This window comes from Apaloderma vittatum, unplaced genomic scaffold, assembly GCF_000703405.1.
Source record: "Apaloderma vittatum isolate BGI_N311 unplaced genomic scaffold, ASM70340v1 scaffold10361, whole genome shotgun sequence".
Classification (NCBI taxonomy): domain Eukaryota; kingdom Metazoa; phylum Chordata; class Aves; order Trogoniformes; family Trogonidae; genus Apaloderma; species Apaloderma vittatum.
In genome coordinates, this window is record NW_009698509.1 from 6658 (window position 1) to 30558 (window position 23901).

At 47.1% G+C, this 23901-nt stretch overlaps 1 protein-coding gene across 1 annotated transcript; it reads right to left on the reverse strand.

Annotated features, from left to right (window-relative positions):
* Positions 1–305: 305 nt before the first annotated feature.
* Positions 306–23183, reverse strand: LAMC1 (laminin, gamma 1 (formerly LAMB2); the record flags this gene model as incomplete). Its single annotated transcript, XM_009878047.1, has 27 exons — positions 306–659; positions 893–992; positions 1505–1663; positions 1896–2095; positions 2446–2560; positions 2919–3068; positions 3662–3806; positions 4004–4141; positions 4519–4598; positions 5026–5231; positions 7593–7749; positions 7909–8087; positions 9265–9407; positions 9844–9997; positions 10318–10563; positions 11958–12146; positions 12236–12457; positions 13531–13643; positions 13898–14087; positions 14175–14297; positions 15130–15266; positions 15371–15469; positions 15568–15685; positions 17678–17866; positions 18919–19085; positions 20819–20949; positions 22879–23183. Coding segments are annotated over 27 exons (4412 nt in total), but the record flags the coding sequence as incomplete, so codon positions are not given.
* Between the last annotated feature and the right edge of the window lie 718 nt (positions 23184–23901).

Sequence of the window (23901 nt, forward strand, 5' to 3'; positions counted from 1 at the left end):
CTGTATACAGCTCACATGGTTATTTCTGAACCACAGTATAAAGAGTCCAGAGCATCTCTCATCCTTGTGCTAATCAAAGGGAAACTGTGTCTGAGAAAGGGGGAAAGGTGGAGTGCTCAGGAAGACAATTTATATAAAAAAACCCCTTTGATGCCCAAAGACGGATATTTAATTTGCTTCTCTTAAAAAGAAAACAAAAAAAAAAAAAAGAAAAAGAACAAAAGAAAAAATTGAAAACAAAACAAAAACAACTTTCAACTTATCCTGATCTGAAAAGAAAACAGCGGCTGCGAGCAGCGAAGAGTTGGGGATTTGAAGAAGGTAATGTGTGTTAAGGCACTCCGTAGCCAAACCACCACTCCACCGCTCACCAGGGGAATACCCCCCACCCCCAGTGCACCCTCAGGGTTTTTCAATGGACGGGGTGTTAAAACAGCCAGAGGGCAAGGTCTTCTTGATGTCTTCGAGGTTGCTAATGTCCTTCAGGATCTCTTCAATGTCCCTGTTGTAGGCCTGTATCGCATCATCTTGCTTCCTGGCTTCTCTCTCGAGGAAAGACACTTTCTGGTCCAGGTCACTATCTCTCATCTGGTCTTTGGCACTGTTCAGGGTTCCCTCAATTTCATTCAGTTTATTCAAGTCCACCGTCTCCAGTTGCCCTGGGGAAGCCAGAAGCAAGTAGTGAAGTCCATTAAAAAAACCCCCAACTTCTAACACTCTGGTGTTCAGTGCTTACAGAGCTGAGCCCATACCAAGATCTCCATCAGGCCATCTCTGCGTTACAAACAGCGTTTAAAACAGGACTGACTAAAGGGCTACACCTTGCCAGCTGCCAGCACTGCCACACCAGGAAAACACTCAAAAGCGTACGGCACACTAAGGAGAGTCTTACCTAGTTGATCCAGCAGGTCATTAATGACAGTGAGCAAGCTGTTCACAGAGTTCTTTGCTTTTCTTGCGTTGTCTTCTGCCTCCTGGGCAGCCTGTGAGGCCTGCAAGGTATAAAGAAAAGGTTGCAGGGATTACAAAACTTGCTGCCTCTCCTCCTTGCAGGTCTGCCCAAGCAGTGAAGTCACACACACCCCTGGCTCCCTCCTCCAGGATAACATCCTGGTGCTGAGATCTTTATCATAGCGCTGGTTAGGAGTGACAACCTTCAAGTAATCAGTTTTCTGATTATTTCAGGATGGGGATCCCTGATAACTGAGCAGGATTTTGCAGGACAAGTCAGAACAAAGTCAGCATTTTTCAGTTAAAAAGCAAGGAGTGTTGCATTAAGAGAACTGGCTCTCAAGTTTCAGCAGGGAACCTATGCTAACGCCACCATAGGAGCTCCTTTGCTTGTCTTGTGTCTTCAATCCCATTTAAAACTTGGAAGTGGTCAAACACTCGCCGGACCCAGCACTATGTTTGCAGGAGAATAGCTGGAGAAAAGCACGCATCACCAGGACAGCAGGGACAAAGCAGTTTCTTGCCACTGCTGCCACCTGCCAGCACTACTTACCATGCCTGCCATCATCATATCCTGCTCAGCATCATCCTGCTTCCGCCTCAGCTCTTTCTCTGCATCCTGAAGTTGCTTCATCATGTCATCCACCTCTCTGGCCAGCCCCGTCACATCAGCAAAAGTCTTGTCAGCTTCAGCTTTGGTAGCAGCAGCAGTCTACAGCCAGCAAGGGGAACAGGACGGAAAAGGTGGTGAAAGTGCAGAACCTCTTTCAATCCTTTTTCATCAAAATGCACCAATTTCCTATTATGCCACATTTCGCATTCCCTAGCGGGGAATACAGCACAAAGCACACGGGGCTCATCAGAAGACACCGGGAGCAGAGGAGTTTACACAGTTACACACCAGTATCTCAGCAGGGGTGGCTTCAGAACCGCACAGGACTCACCTTCTGAACAGAACCGGCAATTTTTTCAGCATCATCTGCTTTACTCTTGGCTTCGCGGGCATCAGCAGCAGCGTTGCCAAGCGTCAGCTCTGCCTGGCGTGTCTTACTGTTGGCTTCAGCAATGGTCTGGGTAATGGCAGGAATCTTCTTCAGTGCTTCCTCAGCTGCTGTCTTGTTATCATTCACCCGCTTATCAAAATCTAAGAAAGGGCAAAACAGATTCTTATTGTGTGCTCCAGAAGAGCCTTGTGATCTTTGTTTGACCAAGCTACCCAGGCTTTGCCACCTTTACATTAGAAGCACCAAGAGCGAACTGGGATGCAGGGGGTATATGCTTGCAGCTCTCCCTATTATGTCTTCTAACGCTAAATTAGGAACTTAAACAAAAAAGAGATTTCTAGTCACTGAAAGCCTTTCTGTTTAAAGCCAAAAGAACCCACTCAACACTCAGGTACTGGCAATAGCACATCCTGTTTAACCAAGATACGCTACTGCCAAGTGACTTGTCACACAGGAATTGAAGGATTCTCTGCAAGCGCTTTCTCTTTACCTTTCAGGTTGCTGAGGATGGTATTAGCCTCCTGCAGTGTGCCATTGCCCTTCCGAGCAGCTTCTTCAGCCAGGGCTTTCGCTGCATCTGCTCGAGCCAAGAGCTGGTCTGCAGTCTAAGGAGACATCACATGTATCAACACATTCTTACCTTTTGGAGAACGACCATCTAGCTGTATCAAAAAGTACTGCTCAGCCTGAAACAACCAGACGAATTTAAGTACTTTTGGATACTGTCCTGAATGCAAAGACGACACCACATGTAGCAAACATCACCCGTTTTCCCATATAGCCTCAATGCCATTGCTTTTACCAGCTTTTTGCACCTCTTTTCCAGGATCATTCTTCAGTATTCTCAAAAGAAACAAGCAGCAATAAGATGACTCAATAAGACCAAATCTTTCATATCTGGACAGTGACTTGTTTTCGTCTGTTTCTTCCAGGGAACAAAAGCTTGTGCAAAACAAAACTGACCTGCTGCTCTGTCTTCCCTTTCTCCAAGAGGTTCTTTACTTCTAGCTCCTTTCCTTTCATGTCTTCTCTCAAGTCCTCATAATCTTTCAGCTTCCTGGCAATTAGCTGATCTAACTCCTCTGCTTCCTTCTTGATCTTATTTGCTTCATTCTGCAAGCAGAAATCAGAATCAAATGCAGATTCCTGAACATTAAAGAATTTCTGAACAGGTGGCACAACACGATATAATTTCTAACAGTTAAACAGGCAGCAGCCATGATGGGTTCCTGTCTCTTACACCCACAGTCGTAACTTTGCCTTCAAACCTCTGCATACCACAAAGTTCAGTGCAACGAAGGACAGAAGTTGCAGTTTTGTGTGCAAGAAAATCTACAGTGCTACGGAGGGCACAGGAGAGGGAGCAGTTCTGCAGGCTTCAGAGGCAATGGAACTTTTTGCACTTCTCTGTTCAAGTCAAAGTATTTGTCAAACAACATTTCACTCAGGTTTTTTTTTTTTGTCCTTCAGAGACTGGAAGAGGTAGAAGTTTACGTAGGTAGTTTCCTGCATGCAAGTCCCCTGCACAAAAGTTGAAATGCACCAAGTCTGGGTTATGCCTATGGACAAAAATTCCACAGACTATTCTTACAGAGAGAACCATTAGCAGAGCACATTCAGGGTATATCAGCAACTGAGCCCACTGCTGTAACGCTTGTCCTCATCGATCTTTAGAGAACACCACGCATGATGCTTCCCGCACATACCTCCAGCCCCGTGGAATCCACGGTAGGCAGACTGGTGAGATTAGCGTAGATCTGCAGGGCTTTGTTTCCGGCTTCCTCTGCCTCTGCGAGTACCTTGTTGGCCTGTTTCTCTAGGTCTCGAGAAATATTCCTTGCTTGATTATACCTAAAAACCACCAAGGATCCAGTTACAATTTTTTTTTGGTTTTTTTTAGAACTGAACCTACCAAGAGAATAGGAAGGCTAAGAAACTGAAAGACAATTCCCATACAGCCCGAAGCGTATAACGCTGCAGAAGGCATCTTAATTTTAAGCACGGCTCTGAAGCCGGGAAATAAGAACAACTTTCCGTTACTGACTCACTTCTGGTTGAGCTCATCAATATCATGTGCAGTTTGGTTTTCTCCAGCCAGGGTCTTCAGCAGCAGCTGATATGCTTCTGTGGAAGTATCATTTGCTGCCTTGGCGATGCGAACTATCTCATCAGCCTCTTTCTTGTGTCTGGAGAAGATTACAGAAGAAAAATAGTGCCATTAGAACTCTCAGCTAGTGGTTTCTATCCCCAGTTGCAGGTTTTACTTCTCTTCTAGATTTTATCGTCTCTTATTTTTCTTTCCTTCCTCCCTTCCCTCACATCTGCATACAGAAGACGCTGAAACATTTGCAATGGAAGACACCTTGCTGCAACCAAGGCATCACCCCAGCTCCCCTATGGCTGTACACGTTTCTCATTGGCGCATCTCGTGTTTGCCCTCAGGGACACACAGGTATGCACCTACGGTGTCACTCTCTTACTCAGCAAAGGGCATGTGTTTTGTACCAAACAATTAGACTTTGCTTTCCCCTCCTCGGGAAGAGCACGTCTTGCCACAGCCTACCTTTCAGCCAGCTTACGGGCCTCTTCTGCCAACAGAGTCATGTTGTTAGGGTCCCCACTCGACTCTGGAGGTGTGATGGACTGGAAAAAAAGGAAAGAAAAATTAAAGCTCTTTTTCTCATCTTTTATTTATCTTTGCTTTAAATATTTATTGCAATGATCTCAATGGTCAGAGATGTGTCTAACCTATTTCTGACTTCCTTGCACATTTTTTTTTCTTAAGCCCATGCAGTTTCCACCACTGATTATCCCTTAAAAACAAAGGTGCTGACACTTATTCCAATACTTATCTTACACTGGTTTCTTTGATCAGGGGCTAACATACAATTTATGACAATCACTGGTGATCTTCCTTTATTTATTTCCTGTGATCTTGAGCAGGGAAGAAGATATTTTCATAGCAAATTTGAGAGAGGGAGGGAGAACAAGCAGAGAAACACACCAGGGGGTGCAGAAAGGAAAGGCCCTCTCCTCTCCTAAGCTCGCGGGACCTGGGCAGCACACTCACCACGTTGTCAGCTGCCATCTTCGCCTTCTCAAGCATATTGGAAGCCAAGCTGATCAGGTCCTCGGTGTCCTCCACCCGCACTCGGGCTTGCTCCGCCAGGTTCTCCGTCTCCCGCACTGTGCCCTGGATGTTCCTCAGCCTGTTGAGCTGACTGGCTAGTGTGCTGTTGATGTCTTTGAGACGATCCATGAGACCCTGATCTACATCTGAAACACCAGATATAAAAGAGAGAGGAAGCAAAATTAATGATGTCAGGAAGAGAAGCTGGACCAGTAGCTTAGCCCTGCAGGCAACACACTGGTAGGTTAATCCTCTAATGAGAGGGAACCAGAAAAGCCATTTCATAAGTCAGTCAACTTGAGATCAGTCATCATCAGAATGCGCACCAAATACCAGAAATATAAAGTCATTAACTACTAATAGGACAATCCTCCTGGATTTTGGAACTGACTCCAATGCAGGGTCTTGGAACTGACTCTGACGGGGGGGGTTGTGTTCAGAATCATGTTTCACCTCTATCATTGAGTTGAAAAAAGACAACAGCACTGCTCCTCCAGAGGTATGAAACATGTGCTTTGTGAATTCTCTTTAGTTTAACTCCTAGAAGCTAAGTAGAGATGGAGCAATAGCTGGGTTGCATGTTATTGCCTGCTTTGGGCAACGGAGGCTACTCCCAAGCCAGACACAGTCTCCATATGGAGCAGCCAGAGGATGTGCAAACCCACCCCACACTTCCCCCTCCAAATCAAAGGGATGACAAAAGCTGGCAGGACAGAGCATTGGTTCTCCAGTCTCTAGCAGCTATGAACCTCCCAAACTTGCCCAAATTTTTGAACCACCACAACAGCATCTTAATAAATGAACAACAGCATCTTAATAAATGACCTGAGGCAATTACTCCTGAAAAGGTGAGAGCATTAAGAGATGAACTACAAGCAGAAGCCTGCAGGCCTCCAAAATCCAGATTTTTCCCAAGTACATTGCCTTGACCTTGCAGCACATCTTAAGTGTTGAGCATGAACATCTGACACATTCCAGAAAAGATACTACAAATTACATTATCAAGTAGAAAACCACAGATAAGTCCTACACCTGTGCACAAGTTTTTGCAAGGATAGCTTTTGTTGCATTTAATTTGCCTCTTATTTAGGGAAGAGCAACAAAACTGGTGAAGGGTCCGGAGAACAAGTCTTATGAGGAACGGCTGAGGGAACTGGGGTTGTTCAACCTGAAGAAAAGGAGGCTGAGGGGAGACCTCATCGCTCTCCACAACTCCCTGAAAGGAGGTTGTAGTGAGGTGGGGGTCGGTCTCTTCTCCCAAGTAACAAGCAATAGGACAGGAAATGGCTTCAGGTTTCACCAGGGGAGGTTTAGATTGTATATTAGGAAACACTTCTTCAGTGAAAGGGTTGTCACGCTCTGCAGTAGGCTGCCCAGGGAGGTGGTGGAGTCACTGTCCCTGGAGGTATTTAAAAGATGTGTAAATGTGGTGCTCAGGGACATGGTTTAGTAGTGGATCTGGCACTGCTGGGTTAATGGTTGGACTCGATCTTAAAGGTCTTTTCCAACTTAAATGATTCTATATGGTTCTAAGAGGTGGAAAGAAAGATGATAAACACCACTGCAAAACCATCCATTCCCTCAGTGTTCTCTGATCCCCAGCTTCTTACCCTGCTACGTGGGACTATTATCTAGGCATGGATGCCAAGCAGGCAGCATAAAGCTACTGCAGCTGAAACTGAGAAGAGCTTCAGTGACCATTCCCACTGGCAGGAATCCTCCCAAGCAAACACAAGCATTAGATGTGCATCAGCTTTTTCCCAGCTTCATGCAAAGGAGACATATTTTTCCAAATGGTCTGAAATCGCTGAACCTACCCCCAGGGAAACATCTTTTACTACAAAGTCAGTAGCCTTCTTCAAGCTGTTCTCCTCCAAAACACACATCAGTTTATACGTTAAAAATACCCTAAGGACAAACCATTGTCCCATTGGTTAACGTCCTGCTCACAGACACCCTATGGTAGAGGTGACTGCACAAGAACCAATTTGAAGCAGAGTTTAGCAGGAAAAATAGCTACGGGCCACAACAACACTTTTCAGAACATGATACACTTTATAGCGGGATAACGAAGCTTGCCAGCAGGATTTTGAAGCTGTCATTCTGATCACTGACGATATCCCAGCAAGAACTGCTTTATCCCAAGATGTCTAAGCAAATCTGTAAGCATAGTAAATAAGTATGTTGGAAAACCTTCTGCTTGTTTAACAGGTAAGGAGAAACCTCCTTTGCATCTGGTGAGGAGAGTAACATACAAAACACCTGCATCCGTAGAGAGCTACAGGCAGATCTTCGCTTCGCACGTACAACAGAGACCACTGGGAGAACAGCAGGGATAAAAGCACGGCCACCCTTGTTTTGATGAAAACATACGCTGTCTCAACACTATCTGAAATAGTCAACTGTCCCAACGCGCAGCACAGCCTTGAAATAAACCACGCTCTGTCCGAAGGGCACAGGAACATAAAGCAGATCACAGTGGTGCATGTCTGGTCAGGTCAACTCACCTTTGCTGTTCTGTGCTTCCTGAAGCAAGTCCATAACATCTCTTTCTGCCTGCTTCAACCTCTCTTCAAAGGCTTGATCAGTTACGGTTTCTTCTCCCGTACCCAGATTCGCTAGGAGATTCTCCAGCTCCTGCAACCTCTCTCGTTGCTCTGCCACCTGCAAGAGAGAAACAGAGCACAGCTACAACAACAGCAAAGCACCTGGAAGCTCTCTGCTTTCAGCCAGCATCAGCCAGCCATGAGCGTAAACGCCACCACACAGAGGTGAATGTGTCACCATCTCCAGCAGTACCAACGGTGACGTTTGTGGCCTTACCTTATCTTTCACTAATCTGTAACAGGCTGGACACTCTTGGCAGCCTGGCCATGAACGGTTGTAGAAATAGTTCTCTTCACACTGGTCACAGCGGCTCCCCACGAAACCTTCCTTGCACTCACAGCGACCGTTTTCCCGGCACTGCAGGGAGCGTGAACCCTCAGGATCACAGTCACAGGCTGTGGGCAAGATAAACCTCAGTAAGAAACACCTCAGAGGCAAAAGTACCCTAAATCTCCCCAATATCCTAAAGTATCTGCAAGAACAACAGGGCACAAACCCTGTTTCCTCTTGGGGCACTTCTGCTCTCAGCAAGGCACTGTCTAGCTTGACACAACATCGCTCACATGTGTTCAGCGTTGCTATTGCCTTTCCCTCACAGCACTATACTATAATTTTCTACCCCATTTCATTACGACCAACCACAGTTAATTCTTCTGCTCTTTACAGGCAGGGATATCAAGGAGGAAAGTTTGGATCATCCTATTTTCCAGTCACATTTATAAGATCTATTGCTCCTCAGGACAAAATCTCTATATTCAGGCCATTTGCAGCGTAGCCATGCAGAGATTTAACATTAGGAAACAGCACTGCTGCACGACAAGATTCAGAGAATGTATTTCATAAGGATGCGGAGTTGTTGGAGCAAGCCCAGAGGAGGGCCACAAAAATGACCAAAGGGCTGGAGCACCTCTCCTACCAGGACAGGCTGAGAGAGTTGGGGTTGTTCTGCCTGGAGAAGGCTCTGGGGAGACCTTACAGCAGCCTTCCAGTACCTGAAGGGGGCTACAGGAACAGTGGGGAGGGACTGCTCACAAGGGCGTGCAGCGACAGGATGAAGGGCAATGGTTTTAAACGAGAGCAGGGTAGACTTAGGTTAGATGTTAGAAAAAAGTTCTTTACAATGAAGGTGGTAAAACACTGGAACAGGCTGCCCAGAAAGCTGGTGGAGACTCCATTCCTGGAGACATTCAAGGCCAGGCTTGATGGGGCTCAGAGCAACCTAATCTAGTTAAAGATGTCCCTGCTCACTGCAGGGGAAGATGACCTTTAAAAGTCCCTTCCAGCCCAACACATTCTATGATTCTATTTACACTGAAGAAAAGTGGGTATCTAGTAAGTTGGAGTCCTTCCTACTCCAGTCAAAAAAAAAAAAATATATATAAGGAAAAGGGTATAAACTATTGTTCAGTGATCAAATTTCACCATGCAGGGTGTGAACATAAAAGCACAAACTCCTGCTGCGATGAAGAGAGAGGTGAGAAGGCACCTTCCCAGAGACAGGAGGAAAGCGAAGGCAAGGCTGGCTGTGCAACGCCCTTCCTCACCCACCTCACTCCAGCCTCTCAGACTTACGTTTACAGCCTTCGGAGCTGAAGCCAAAGTGGTTGACCTCACATCTGTCGCAGTGCTGGCCGGCGACGCCGGGCTGGCACTCGCACTGCCCGGTTCGGATGTCACACTGACCGTCAGTGGAGCCCAGCGCGTGGCAGTTGCACCTGGGAAAGGCAGGCACATGTCTAGTCACCGTGTCGCTCGGGCGAAGCGCCTTGCTGAAACAGCCCTAATGAGCACTGCTCAGTGTTTCCATTTGCCAAAAGTTCCTTCTCTTGCCCTGCAGATGCAGGAGGCGAGGCACTGAGCCTTTGAACCGTGCAAGGTCACTTGGTGCGTGCACTAAAATAGGAACTCACGAGCCACTGCGACCAACAATCACAGAGTCATGTGGCACTTTTCTATTTAAAACCCTAATTCAAAGCTATTTATAAAGCTATTTATAACTCAGTTTTTTTGTACAGCCTGCATAGCTGTCCTTCCTCACCCATGGCAGCATCGAGGCACACCAGTTACGTGGGACAAACATCACATTCCTGTACAAGGAAAGCACAGTTCCCCCCCAAACAGACTTTTGCTCTGAGCCAAGGCAAACGTCACCTCTCACAGCCACGTCCACTCTGGAGGTTGAAGAAGCCAGGTTCACAGGCACTGCAGTCCCTCCCGGTGACATGAGACAGGCACTCACACTGCCCGGTCACTTGATTACAACTTGTCTGCTGATTCACAGTGCCGTAGGGATTGCAGTGACAAGCTACAAAAATAAAAGGGATAGAGAAATACGCAGAAAGTTAAAAGTCCCTTGTGGTTTTGATACTCCACTAGCAGGTCCCGAAACAGGCCTAGATCCAAACAGGCGGCAGCACAGCCCCCTGCATTGCACAGTGTTTTTGCTTCAATGGTAGTAAGCACCCACAAACACAAGGATCTTACAGCCACCAAACCAGGATCAAGCCACCCATCGCTGTCAACAGGTGCGAACAGCTGCCTGATGTCATGTCCTAACAACACATCAGGAAACAGCAGCTCTCGGGGACAAAACCATTTCTAAATGCAGGAGGAACCAGTTCTCACCTCTGCACTTGTCGGCAGGATCAGGGGCCAAGGGGTTCCCGAAGAAGCCGTCTTTGCAGCGGTCACAGTAGAAGCCGGCGGTGTTGTAGATGCACTTGAGGCACTCGCCCGTCTGGCGGTCGCAGTTGCCCACGGCATTGGGATCGATGTTGTCGTTGCACTGGCAGAGGCGGCAAGGCCTCACGGCGCCGTTTTCGCCCAGTGGGTCTCCGAAATAGGCATCGTCACAAAGCTCGCACCTCTTGCCTGGGATGTGACAGAAACGTGTTAGAGCAGAAAGCCCTTTGCTGCCATCTCAACCGGACTCCCTTTGCAGCCCCTTCTGCAAAGTAGTAAACTCTCTAGCTTACTCCCTGTTTATTTTTCTGTTGGGGCCAGAAAGGTGCACAAAACCACACGAATCCCTCCCCATCTCCAAATTTAAGGCATTTTTCACTGGAAATTTGCATTATAAATTATCTCAGCTCCTTACTTCCCTTTAAGCCAATCTATTTGTTGTAATTTGTTGTCAAGTTAAGAGCCCAAGCAGGTGAGGTATCACTGCTCCAGGAAGCCCCACTGCCAATGAGATCTGCCAAGCCTCCACGAGCAGCCACTGAAGTGTCCAACTCAGCAGCTCCCTACACTTACTGCACATCCAACCTCCTCAGACACCTACAAAATCTCTGTTTCATGGGCAGTTCTTCAACATGCAAATCGTCTTTTCCCTCACCTTTCCTCTCACATCCCAAGGAGGTGGTGTGAGACAGGAGGAACTCTTAGGTGATCACATAGCTACAAGTAAAATGAGCTTGTACTGAAACCTGAGCTGCAGGGAACCTGAACTGTGCTTCAGTTCACAAAGCCATGGCTGCTGGGAACCCCCATGAGCTGCCTCTGTGCTTGGGCCAGGGCTTGGCTAAGCATTTCAAGCATTTACAGGTATTCTGTACTTTGGACTCTGTTATGCCAAGCATAAAATGAACAGAGGAGCATGAAGGCTGTCAACCATCCTAAGGCTTCCTTGCTGTTTGCAGGCTGAACAAAAGGTTCTGCTTAATGACAGATTCAGGTATATGCTCAGATTTCACAGTTTAAAACTAAGAAAAAAAGATCTGTACCAGTTCACACATTTCTCTTTAAAATCACTGAGCATAAATTTGACCTTGTATTTTTTTCGGCAGTGTTTGTGAGTCACTACAGCCTTCCTGATTTTTCCTAGGGAGGACTCTGGCCCTCCCCTGCAAGTATCCTGTAGAGTCTCTCTGGCTGGCAAACTGCATCTTCTAATTTTATTTCAGTCTGACCTGCCTTCCTGGCTCTTCAAAATCTATCCTATTTTCTGCCCAACGCCATGCAATTAGCAGAGCTCTATTAGGAGCCAGCACGGCTCACCTACGCAGCATAGAAATGTTCAGGCTTTGCGCAGATTAAGCTTTTGTTTTTCCTTTGTTCTCAAGAGACAGACTCAAAGAACAAGAGTAGCCCTGGGCCTTGCAAGGGACAGAAAACAGGGCTGAGGAAGGAAAAAGGATTTGAAGCAGAAGATGCAGCAGCTGTCAGCACTGCTCACTGCGGGTCAGAGCCCCAGAACTGGCAGGAGACACACTTCCACAGGCACATGGGGTGCAGGAAAAAAGACTTTTTGTGCAGGAACATACCTGTAGTGCCAGCCTGGCAGCTGGTGCACACAACCTCCTTCGTGCGGGGCACAATGGCACAGCTTGAGCTGCCTGGGCACGGGCAGGGCTGACAGTCCGAGGCTGTGCCTGCTGTCGCATCTCCGTAATAGCCATCACTGCACTTCTCACAGTGAGACCCCGCCGTGTTATCCCTGCAATAGCACACGCCTGGAATAGAGAAGGACACGGCTTTTGCTTCACTGTCCAGAAGGAAGAACTGTCCTCTTGCTGCTCCCTGTTTTAACAGCCCCTCTTACCTGTCTCAGGCTCGCACGTCTCGCTGTGCCCGTTACAGGCACAAGGCACACAGGGGCTGTAGGGCCCAAGGTTCGGTGTCTCTCGCCGGTATCCAGAGGAGCAGCGCTCACAAAACTGCCCCTCGTATCCTGCTGGACAGGAGCAGCTCTCAACCCAGGCCACTGGCACACCGGCTCCAGGACGAGCACTTGTGATGGTAACATCATCCAGGTGGCCAGCACCTAGAAAGCAGAGAGAATGCAGAGAACTGCATGTGAGCAAGTACAGTCAGTTAAAGTAGTTTCCTTTTACATGTGTACGGTTTCCATTTCCAAATCAAATACCGAAACCTACTCCTGTCTTTCCAGGGAGGACAGACCATCCCTCTGGCAATTTTCATACACCATCTCTATCACAGTGTCTGCAAACCATGCCTCGGGGCAAACTCTTCAGCTATTCCACTCAAGCCATTCCTTCATCTGGCATGTGAGCACTCCCCCCCCTCCTCTGTGCCCCTTCCCTGGAGCGGAACAGAGCCCAGACACAACAGAGCTGGTTTTCAAACTACAGCAGTGTGGTTGTACCGCTGCAGCAGTTCCAGAGCACTGAACAGAGCCTCCTGCATATTAGTGGTGGCTACAGCAGTCAGGGGGTGGTTTGCTTCACACCTTTCCTCTCCTCCATTTATGAACCACATCTACTGAAAACACTTGCAGCTTTCCCACATGCAAATTCATCCTCTACATCTTTCTGCAAAAATCCTTCTTCCCACAATACCGAAGGACCCAGACATTTTTGTTCTTAAGTTGTGCTCGACTTTTATAAACCCTCATTAAGAGGAACTTTCACTCGAGTTCAGCACAGGCAGCGCTTTCGAGAACTCGTCCTTCCCGTTCGTCATGCCAAGGCAAGACCAGGAAACAGGGAGGATATAACCATTCCCACTTCAGCAGAAACCAAGGCCAAATGTAAACTCCCTATGTCTCTCCTACTATGTACTTCAAGACTCTGTGCTATGTATTTCTACCAATTTGGCTATGCAACGCAGCAAAACCCCCACATTTAGAAGCAAAGAATCAGCAGGTGATGGGTGCTCAGCTTCCAGACTCCCAAAGGCAGCACCCTTCTTCCCCATGTCCTCTTCCGGGCACCTGGAAGAAGCTGTTCCACTAAGGCCAAGTGAAAAGCAGTCAGCACAGACTTTGCCAAATAAGCTGCCACAGCTATTTACAACCGAGCCCTACAAGAAAGCCACCTGAGCACCAGACAAATGAGCCTGACCACCTCTTCCATGACATACTATTCAGTGACTTACTTCTCTCACTGTATGTCCCACGGATCTTGATGGAGGTCAAGTTGTGAAGAAGCTTCTGGAAGTCAAATGCTGTAAGGACAGGCCTCCAAGGGTAATCTGTAGCCTCGTGGAGCCTACAGAGAAGAACCATGCATCATGAGCAAAGTGTTCAGATGCTAACAGCTGTGCCTTTTTAAAGCACCCTTTCCAGCAGCAGTATGCTATTGCAACACGATTCACACACGCTTACGCAACGCTGCTACACAGCAAGCTTCAATTAACCTGATAAGAACAAATTAATGCTGTTTGTTTGCTCAAGCACTCAGAGGCCAGAGGCACCACAGGATAGGCCCTGGCTGCTCTCACTGTGTCTGGAGAGTCCTCTCACCTGAAGGTGTAGGTCAGCGCATTCTCGCTAGGGTAGGAGTTGCCCTGAGCAATGAGCGGCACCGACACTCTCAGCCCAGCCCCTTCCAGCACCAGGTCCTCTGCGGAGAGGCGCGTGTCCCGTCTGTCCACACGGAAGGAGAAGGTCAGGTTTTGCCCATAACTCAAAACCTGGTTTCCCAAGAACTTGCCTGTAAGGGGAAGAAATCCTTGCAGTTAGGGCACAGAACAGAAAGGACATAAGCAGCACAGAAAGCCTTGCTTCTCAAATGACCTACGTGGTGCAACAAAATACATGGGGAAGTAGCTGTCTGAGATAACAGAGATGTCCCGGGTCTCCGCACTCCACTGCAGTAAGACTTCTGAGCCATCGCGCTGCTCAGCACGCCACTCATCCTCTCCTGAAAAAACAAATGTGCAAGAATTAACACCCTCTGAAGATGTGGCTTTGCACACACTTCACACATCGTACTGCACACTGCTCATACGTAACTAATCTACAGTCTAGCACTAACAGACTTCAGAAGGTAGCCATGCAGAAGAACACAGATAGCAAACATTGTCTTTCCAGTTGAAGCCCCTAACTGAAGTGTTGACTTGATCTTTCTGAACTTTGACCCTTATGACAACTACCTGTTCCAAGCAGGGATGGGAAAACCTGCAGTCCCCTACAACTTGACGAGAGTTTCAGCCTTTGTACAAACTGTTCTCCAGCGGAATTTTAATTAAAAATATGTTCTTTTCAGACTACGCAGCATGAAAACATGCATACACAGGAAACTGACTGTATGAAAAAAGATTTTCCCTGAGCTTACAAGCCCACTGGAAACACAACAGCATTTTATTCCGAGCTATGTAAATCCTAAATCTAAAGTGATTATAATCCTCTCAGTCAGATACTCCTGCTTTGGTTCTAAAATTGAGGAAATGCCCCCTTGCCAGCACCTCTCTCAAGCTATAAAAGGGTTATATTTGCAGTTCCCACTTGCACCTGTACTTTAGCACTGTGTGCCTGAGGCCAGAGCTGTGAATTCATTCCTCCTCAGCTGAACAAATGAACTGCAGGCACGGAAGCTCCCAGTACCTTCAGAAGTAACTCAGCACTTCCAAAAGATCCTGGACATGCCCGCCTGAGGTTTGTAGTCTTCCAGAGAGGAAAGAATGGGTTTGTGTAATCGTTTCTGACTTGAGTCTACAGCCCAGCCCTTCCCGCAAAGGAAGATTCAAATTTACCAAACTGGAAGTCAGAAGTGATGCTGTAGATACTGTAACCGACAGCACTGGTGCAGACCGAAGAGTGTCCAAAACAGAAGCAGGGGGTACAGCCCCTTGGATTGGAGGAATCCAGGTGGAAGAATCCAGGTTTGCATCTGAAGATGTAAAGGAAAGAGAATTCATTTCCCTCATGCTTACCCCAGGCCAATGCTTGAATGTTTCTCATTCTTGAAACAAAGCCACGGGAAGAGAAACTCACCTCTCGCAGTGGAAGCCTTCAACATTGTCCTTGCACGTGCACCGTCCTGTCTCAACGTTGCACTCCCCTGTGCTGCCAGCCTGATCGCAAGAACAAGGTCTGAAAGACCGAGAAGAGAGGATAACTCATTAAAAGCCACAAAGAGAAAGCTTTAAAAAGGTGCCCAGTTTTTCTTTCAGAGCAGCAGTTTCCCTTACCTGCAACCGGCTTCGGAGAGGGAGTGGAAACCTGGCTGGCACCGGTCACACTTGTCACCCATCACGCCAGGTTTGCAGCTGCACTGGCCGTAGCTGTCGCACTGCGTGCTGAGGGAGCCTGCGGGGAGAGCGGGGACAGGACCTCAGCAGAGCCACCCAGCTCTATTGGCCTGCAATTTTTTCAGCTTTACAAAACGGGCAAGAAACATGGGAAATGAAAGTGGAAAGCATAGCTTCAAGCCAAGAAGCAAGAGTTTACCTAAAGGCTACATCTAGTTCACAGGGATTTTTTCCCCTAACAGCTCCGCAAAGATGAATCATTATTTAGTCTTCCAAACTACATTCAGCTTCCAAGTATTCTTACCGACCAAACTTTTTATATATAAATACAATTTAAACTTCAGATTGCATTCTTGTCCTTATTGCTGTTTTGTCCTCCACGTTACCTTTGCACGCCTCTAATTCCATGCCTGTTTTACACTGCCGTGCACCATTTCCAACATTTTATTCCCTGAATCCTGTGTGTTTTTCCTAATCACCATCTTCCCTTTGCAAGGGATATCCTGACTTCTCCCTTTCATGCTCCAGTTTCCTCCCTTGATTCCCAAGTTGGATTTCAAAACTAAACCGCCTCCTTGGAGCAGGGCTGCATGTTCCACTATTAACCCTGACAAAGTCTTCAGCAAAATTCTCATTTTCAGAAGGACATTTCCTTAGTACTGCTCTGTTCAAGTGGACTTGCACAAAAAACAGCAGCAGGTTTCTTTAATCTGTGGCAAATGAAATGCTTTCTCCCAAGCGCTGATGCAGCCAACAGCCTAGAAGCTGTCAGCACTCAAAGAGTTAACCACCAGGAGAGAAGAATTTTAATATACAGAAATAGTTGCTTCTTTCCACTTCAATCCACACCAGAAGATTGTTACAAAATGATTAAGCTGGACAGGGCAGAAGAACTCGCAAAACCTTTACCATATACAGCCAAAGTTCAATCTGCTTTGCAGTCACACTTAGGATTATTTAGGTAGAAACAGTACTTGGACAAAAAACAGCAATCCCATATCCAGCAATCCCACATCCAGGGGCTTCACATACACCCTGGGTGCCACAGGATACAGGCTGATGACTAAACTACGAAGCCCTCTGAAATTTGTCCTTAAAGACCTGGAAGGCACCTCTCTGCTGCTTCTCAACCACCTCAGCTGACACCAATCCTCATCCCTCTTAAAATAAGGCCCAACATGAGGACCTGGGAGAGCAGATGAAGGAGGAAAGAGGCCTTTCTTGGTCAAAAATTTCAGAACTGTACAACTCCCCGACCAAATTAGACAGGAGACGTACCCTGGCAAACCTCTCACTGGCTGCTTTTAGGGCATGCTGCAAGCAATGAGTTATTCCAGCTACCCTATTTTAGAACTCACATCCTATCTTACTATCTGTTACCCTTTTGCCTCCTTTCCCCTTATTTGCTGGGGGCTGGTGTAGTTATGGGATCACTCCGTACAGGTCAGGTGGTTCCCTTGACAACAAAAGATTTGTTCTCCTGCCAGATTTTTTTCCCCCTCCTTCTTTTAAAGGAGTTTAACTACATATTTTAAGTTTACTTTATTGTTTTTTTTTCTCACCCCCACCCCTTTTTGTGTTTAAGGTTTCACTGATTTGTATACTCAGTAGGAGAAACTGATGCAGCTAAAGTTCACTACAATTCTTCAGTATGAACAACTTCCAGAAATACCCGCTCACATCATCTTGTTTATTAAGAATTTAAATGAGCTCTGCAGTACTAGGAGTGTCCAGGGTAGCACATACACAGTGGAAATAAATAAACAAACAAACAAATCTATTTCAGAATACATTTGAAGGATAAATGCGGCAGGGGTGAACTATCTAGCCCTGCCACCCCAAACCTGAAACATACACAAGCATAATTTAAACCAAAATACAATCCAATAAAGATTTCCTACACCGGGAAATGAAAGAGAAGAAAAAGAAACCCCAAAACAACCCCTCTTTTAACCCTGTAGTTTGCAACTGACTGGAGAGCCTCTTAAGAGAAGAACCAGCTTTTGCGTACGGAAGTTTGCAAGCGGAAACGTTTGCTGCCGCTACTTACCGACCGGGTTGCAGCTGCAGGGCAGACACCCCTCCTCGCTCCCCAGGCGATAGAAGCTGTCCCGGCACCTCTCGCAGTGGGCGCCATCCGTGTTATCCGAGCAGCCCGTGCAGTGGCCCCCGTGGCCCGTCGAGCGGTACAGCTCGGGGTCAAAGTAGCACTCCTGCGACCTCCCGTTGCAGTCACAGGCTGCGAAGACAAGGATGGTATCATCAGGGAACAGTGCGTGTGGCCATCCCACCCCAGCAGCCACAAAACCTGCTGTGTACAGCTCGGTATTACGTTCTAGGGGAGCTGGAGTAGGAGCCTTCAACCATCCCAAGACCCACACAGAGACACCCCCCCTCCCCGAGAAGAAAAAGGGGGAAGCATATTTATTGTGGTGGTTGAATGTGGGGAGGGGAAAGCAAGGCTTTAATGATGAAACAGGCTCCTCAAGACCACCCTCACCTACACTCAGACGAAAAACAGCATTTTCTAGCCTACTCCCACTTTGGGCTGCCACTTGCCGCTGAAATGCTGCCCCCTCCAACACATCAACACCCATCTCGACCAAGCAAACATGCATGAGGAGAGTTTCTCCCCTGCATTACAAATGTCCTTCCTCTAGGGAGCAGGAGACCCGGGTTTCACCAGCCTGTCAAGGGAAGCCACAGGTCTTGACCACACAGCTGGGACCCATCGACACACACAGGTCAGACAGGAAGAAAGCTTTTCTGTCTGAAAAAGCTTCCCCATAAAGTAAACTACTCAGAGCTGTGGCCTGCAACACAAAACCAAACTAAATTGGTGTTCAGTCACAGACATCCACATTTGCAGTCCAGAACTGTTGCAACAGCCTCGAAACCTGAAGAAATAGAGGAAGTCAGGAGATGCTGAATGAGGACCTTTTTGAAGGTCAATTATACTCCAGCACACCAAATACAGGTTTTCCTTCTAGGGGTTCCATAAAGCACAAGCTTGTACATTTTTCCAGTACATCTCTTTCCTAAAGGTCGCTCCCATCCTTCTCCAGAAAGGAGATGGCCCGTTCCAGGGATCTACCAGAAAGCTCCTACAGGATAGAAGCAGAATGACCAGCAGTCCCACAAAAACCTTTGCTGAAAACACTTGAACTGTGCTTAACGCTGGCTAACAGCAACTGAGACGACTTAAAACAATACAGGGCTGGCTTCTGGATGCCAACAGAGGCAGGGGATCCAACCCCGAGAGATTTTGCTGTCAAGCACAGCCGCACGTACGCAAGCATTCGTTGGCACTCTCTGCTGTCGCTCTCCTCCACGGACGGTCATTGAAAAAAGGAAGACACTTTTCACAGTCGACCCCAAAGGTGTTGTGCTTGCAGTTGCAGACCAGCTTCCCAAGCTCATTCTTCACACACTCGCTCGCATGTCCGTTACATTTGCATCTGGTCAACGAGAGACAAGAACAGGTATTGAAACTCCAGGGATCTGCGTCACTCAGAGCAATTCCAAAAAATGAGGTGAGACAAATTAGAAGGTAGATGGTCACAAAATTGAGAACACAACTGTTGTTGCTCAACCTGGAGAAAAGGAGGCTCCAGGGAGACCTTACTGAGGTCTTTTAATATCTAAAGTGGGGTTACAAGCAAGATTGAGAGAGAATTTCTACCAGGGCTTGTAGTGACAGGACAAGGGGCAATGATTTTAAACTGCAAGAGAGTAGGTTTAGATTGAACATAAGGAAGGAAAGTTTCACAATGAGAGTGGTGAGACACCAGAAAGGATGTTTCCCATCACCGGAGGCATTCAAGGCCAGACTGGATGGGGCTTTGAGCAACCTGGTCTAGTGGAAGGTGTCCCTGCCCACAGCAGGCATTCAGAAATGTGAGAATGTTCACCAACTACGTTGCAGTCTGTCACTAAAACCAAATAAGCCAAGCAGGATTTTGCTGGCTTTAGGTTAGTACACTCTCCACAGCTTCTCTCTCATGAGAGTCCCGGGAAAGGCGTGCATGCTGGCCGCACGCTTGCATCAGTGAGAAATTAGAAGGGTGACTAATACAGAAGCCCAGGGACCTCCACAGACTGGTGGTGCAGCCAACGCAAATCCCCACATTGTCAAATCCTGGCCTCAGGCCTGTTCGCTGCAAACAGTCCAAAGTACTGCACTGGCCTCAGCTCTGTTTACGAGAACATTTTATCGTCAACAACTTAAGATTTAAACGTTCTGCAACACACTTCGGCAAAAGGAACAGGCAACCATGGTGCTGTACAACGTTTCAGATCTGCAGCCACAGAGATGATGAAGGGAGTGGAAGATCTGCCATACGAGGAAAGGCTGAAGGAGCTGGGGCTCTTTAGCTTGGAGAAGGGGAGTCTGAGGGGTGACCTCATTAGTGTTTATAAACATGTAACGGGGGAGTGTCAGGAGAACAGAGCCAGGCTCTTCTTAGGGATGTCCAGTGACAGGACAAGGGGCAACAGGTGCAAGCTGGAGCATAGGAGATTTCATAAAACCATTAGGAAAAGCTTTCTCACTGTGAGGGTGATGGAGCCCTGGCACAGGCTGTCCAGGGAGGGTGTGGAGTCTCCTTCTCTGGAGATATCCAAAACCCATCCGGACGCATTTCTGTGTGACCTACTCTAGGTGATCCTGCTCTGGCAGGGGGGCTGGACTAGATGATCTTTTGAGGTCCCTTCCAAGCCCTGACATTCTGTGATTCTGTGATTCATAGGAGATAGCTCTCAAAATACATGTGAAGCAGAGACACTGAGATTTTCTACTTACTGTTCTTGCAGGCTACAGATATAGATAGACAACTATAACACATTAAAAAACCACACAAAGTGCAGAGCAGTAGAAAACTGGGCTTTTTTCTTTTGTTTCACATTTTTGTCTTTCTTTTTACCCTTTACCCTCCCCAAATCACTTAACTTCTGATCTAACTAGGGAACAAAAAAGTATTCAATCTCTGTATACCTTGAAATTATAACCACTAGAGGTTATACACAGTATTTGCAAGCTTCATAAGAATCATCCTACTGCAATTTTTGTTTAGGACAGTCAATAAAGACTGGAGCCCAACAGTACCACGTGAGTATAATCAAAATCTTTCAAGCACTCTAGCAATCCTGACCAAAAGCTTTAAATAAGTACAGAGGTTTATTGTCTACTCACCTACCACCCACGGCAAAATCAGAAATTGCGTAGTAATAAGACTTGAGAACTTTGGGATCATTGAAGACTTCATCTCCAAACGTGTTCAGACGGTTGAGGGTCACTCTAATATCTGTAGCTGTCACCCATTCCTAGAGCAGGCAGAAATCCCACCGGATTACACAAACATCCCCCTCAAGCGCGCACCAGTGCCGTGTCATTAGCAGTTGTATTCACAAAGCCACTGATCAGCAAGCTCCTTCCCCATCATTTCCCCCTCGGTACCTCCAAAGTCCACACGTCCCTGTCCAAGAGGCCGTACACCACACGCTCTTGGGCTGGATGTGTTTTTCAGACCCTGCTCCTCTCCCAGCACCCTTTCCAATGCCTCTTCGCATCTTGACTGCACGCAGATGGGAAGCAGCAGGTAAATTCCCCAGCAAAAAAGTGCAGTGCAGGTAATTATGTGAGCTTGCTAATTGTACGTGTGTACCCGACTGCGGTTTTCCTGAAAAGCTATACAGCATGGTCAGGAAAAGCTTTAGGGTACACCCATCTGCAGACACACGCTGTCAAGCAAAAAGGCACAGGCAGATGAACGAGGCTGGGGGAGGCTGAGAAAGAAAAACAGCCAGGCAGATCTGACTTACAACACAAGAGCTTTTCATAATATTTGCACAGCATCTTCGCCACGGTACTTTAACCTTCCTCTGGCAACAGCCAGCTAATGTAGGCTGTCCCTAAATTTCACACCACCTTCAGCCAGTCACTGCTTTTAGTACCTCTTTGGTTTTATTAGAGCTTTTGAAATGCCACTTTCCTTCAAACACCATAAAAAAATGAACACAAGGAAAATATCCTGTATATACCACTGTGCTACAGCTGTGCCACTGCTTAGCCAGTACAATAAGAAGATTTATCAAATTACAAATATTGGCATAAACACATGGAAATGCTGAGCACAAAATACACATTTACTTCAGTTCTGCAAAGCAATGCCAGAGGTTTGTGTGCATTTCAGGAAACCGGCAGCCAGATCTCTACTGCTTACAAAAAGAAGTTCATCAGAAAATAATATGCCATACCACTAATTTGAAATCTCTCCATTCACCTTAATGATTAGACCCTGTTTTCTGCAAGAGCTAGCTACAGCAATGAGGTGGTCAGACCAGATTTTTTCTGTTTTAGGAGTTCTTCTTCCTTTCCCATTAATTTTTATTCTTGCCTGCAGAAGCCAGCCCCACCAGGTTCTGCTCCTCTGCTGGCTGCCAGTGGATCAGTGCCAGGCTGATGTCTCATTTGGCTCCCACTGCTCTAAGAGGAAAGGGAAGAAGTGGCCATCACAGCTCCAAAAGGAGAGAGACGAGCCCTGAGGGGGCAAACCCCACGGCTTTAGTGCCCTGTTGCAATATAAGCCACAGAAGTCACCAAGCAGAATACAGGAAGCGGCAAGTAAATCGGATGAACGGGTGCTACCAGTATGCTCCCAACCACTGCCCAACTGCCGCGGTGAATGCTAACAATGAGAAAAAAAAACCCCGATCAGACTCCCCGGTCAAGCTGCTTGTAAGATAAAACAAATACTGTGGATAAAATCAAGCTTCCCTGCCCCAACACGCATGTAAGAGAACAGATCTGGGTTTCTGATAACTCTTTGTTTTTTAGAAGACTCTCACATTTCTTAAATTTCTGTGCTCAAAATATACACGCAGATGCCTCAAACACTTGTTTGACTTAGGCTTTACCTTCTTCTGTCCTTATATCTGAAAAAAACCCAAAATGCCCACAGCTGCTTTCTAAGCAGGCAGAGAGTAGCATCCGCTCTCCAAAGACAAATCATCCTTAACGCCACCAGTTTTGCTCTTTGTACCATAAGCTTACTAATAATACAGTCAGGAGTTCAACAGCTCCTTCCCAAGTCTCTCTGTGGATTGTCCACCCCAATCTACCTGTGCAAGGGCCTTTCAGTATGACCAAGGGCCATAGCGCAACCCACAGCTGTCGCAAGGCCACTGTTCCACATAGATTAAGCAGGAAGACTCAGCCTGGACCACCTGCTCGACTTAGTCCTGCTCACGTACCTGTAGCACCGGGCTGTTGTCGAAGTTATAGGCACTAGGACGCCCCTCCAGCGTTGAGAACGCCACGTTGCCCCCCGTGAGAGGGGAGATGTCACTGAACTCATCCGTGCAGAGTGCCTGCTGCTCATCCTCCCCAGTCCGAATAAAGCCCCGATTGACTTTGTGATAGGTGCTCTCACAGGAGCCACTGTAATACTGGTAGGGCACCCACGGGCCGTCTTCCCTGGTGCGCTTGTAGATCGCAAAACTCTCCGGCCGACTGGTGTGGAACTTCAGCCGCACATAGGTGATATCGAAGGCCTTTCCTGCGGATAACAAAAGATAGACGTGAGAAAGACTCAAACAACTTGAAATGGAAATAACGGAAGGAGCTGCACTGCAGTTCTCTCCTGGAAAGAAATGTCTCCCCTAGTACTATCCAGCACGATAAGCAGACGTTCAGCAGCGCCGTAAGTATCTCTTCCAGTCCTATGTACTGTATCTCCCAGCAAAGACAAGGTGAAGTTGAGGCAAAGGCAGAAGTTGAGGGCAGGATGAGTAGATAAATAAAGAGACCTACGGAATTTTGTGCAACCAAACATCTCACAAGCTGCAATTCTCTTCTGCAGACATCACCAACAGTATCCTTACCCCAACAGATGACAGATTACGTCAGACCCACAAACAGTTTGTGTGTGTCTAAGGCCACATCCAAGTTAACCATGTCATTTGATAATATTTCATCCAAATACATGCATGGGCTATTAACCAGAGAGGTAAGAGTCACGCTGTAGAGCCTATTCTGTACCTCTGCTTCCTCCCCAAAGAGGCAATATCCCAAACTCTTTCTACTGCTCATGAAGCCTTTGCCTTCCAGCACTGAACTACCGAGCACATCCTCTTCTACTCATTTCCTGGGAAAGAGAAAAAACAAGGTTCACATTTCCCAGACGAAAGTCACCAAGACGCTTTTCAGATCCAAGTGCAATGATTTACAAGCCAGCCATGTTCTCCCTCTCTTAGGAGGATAAACATAAACCCGCT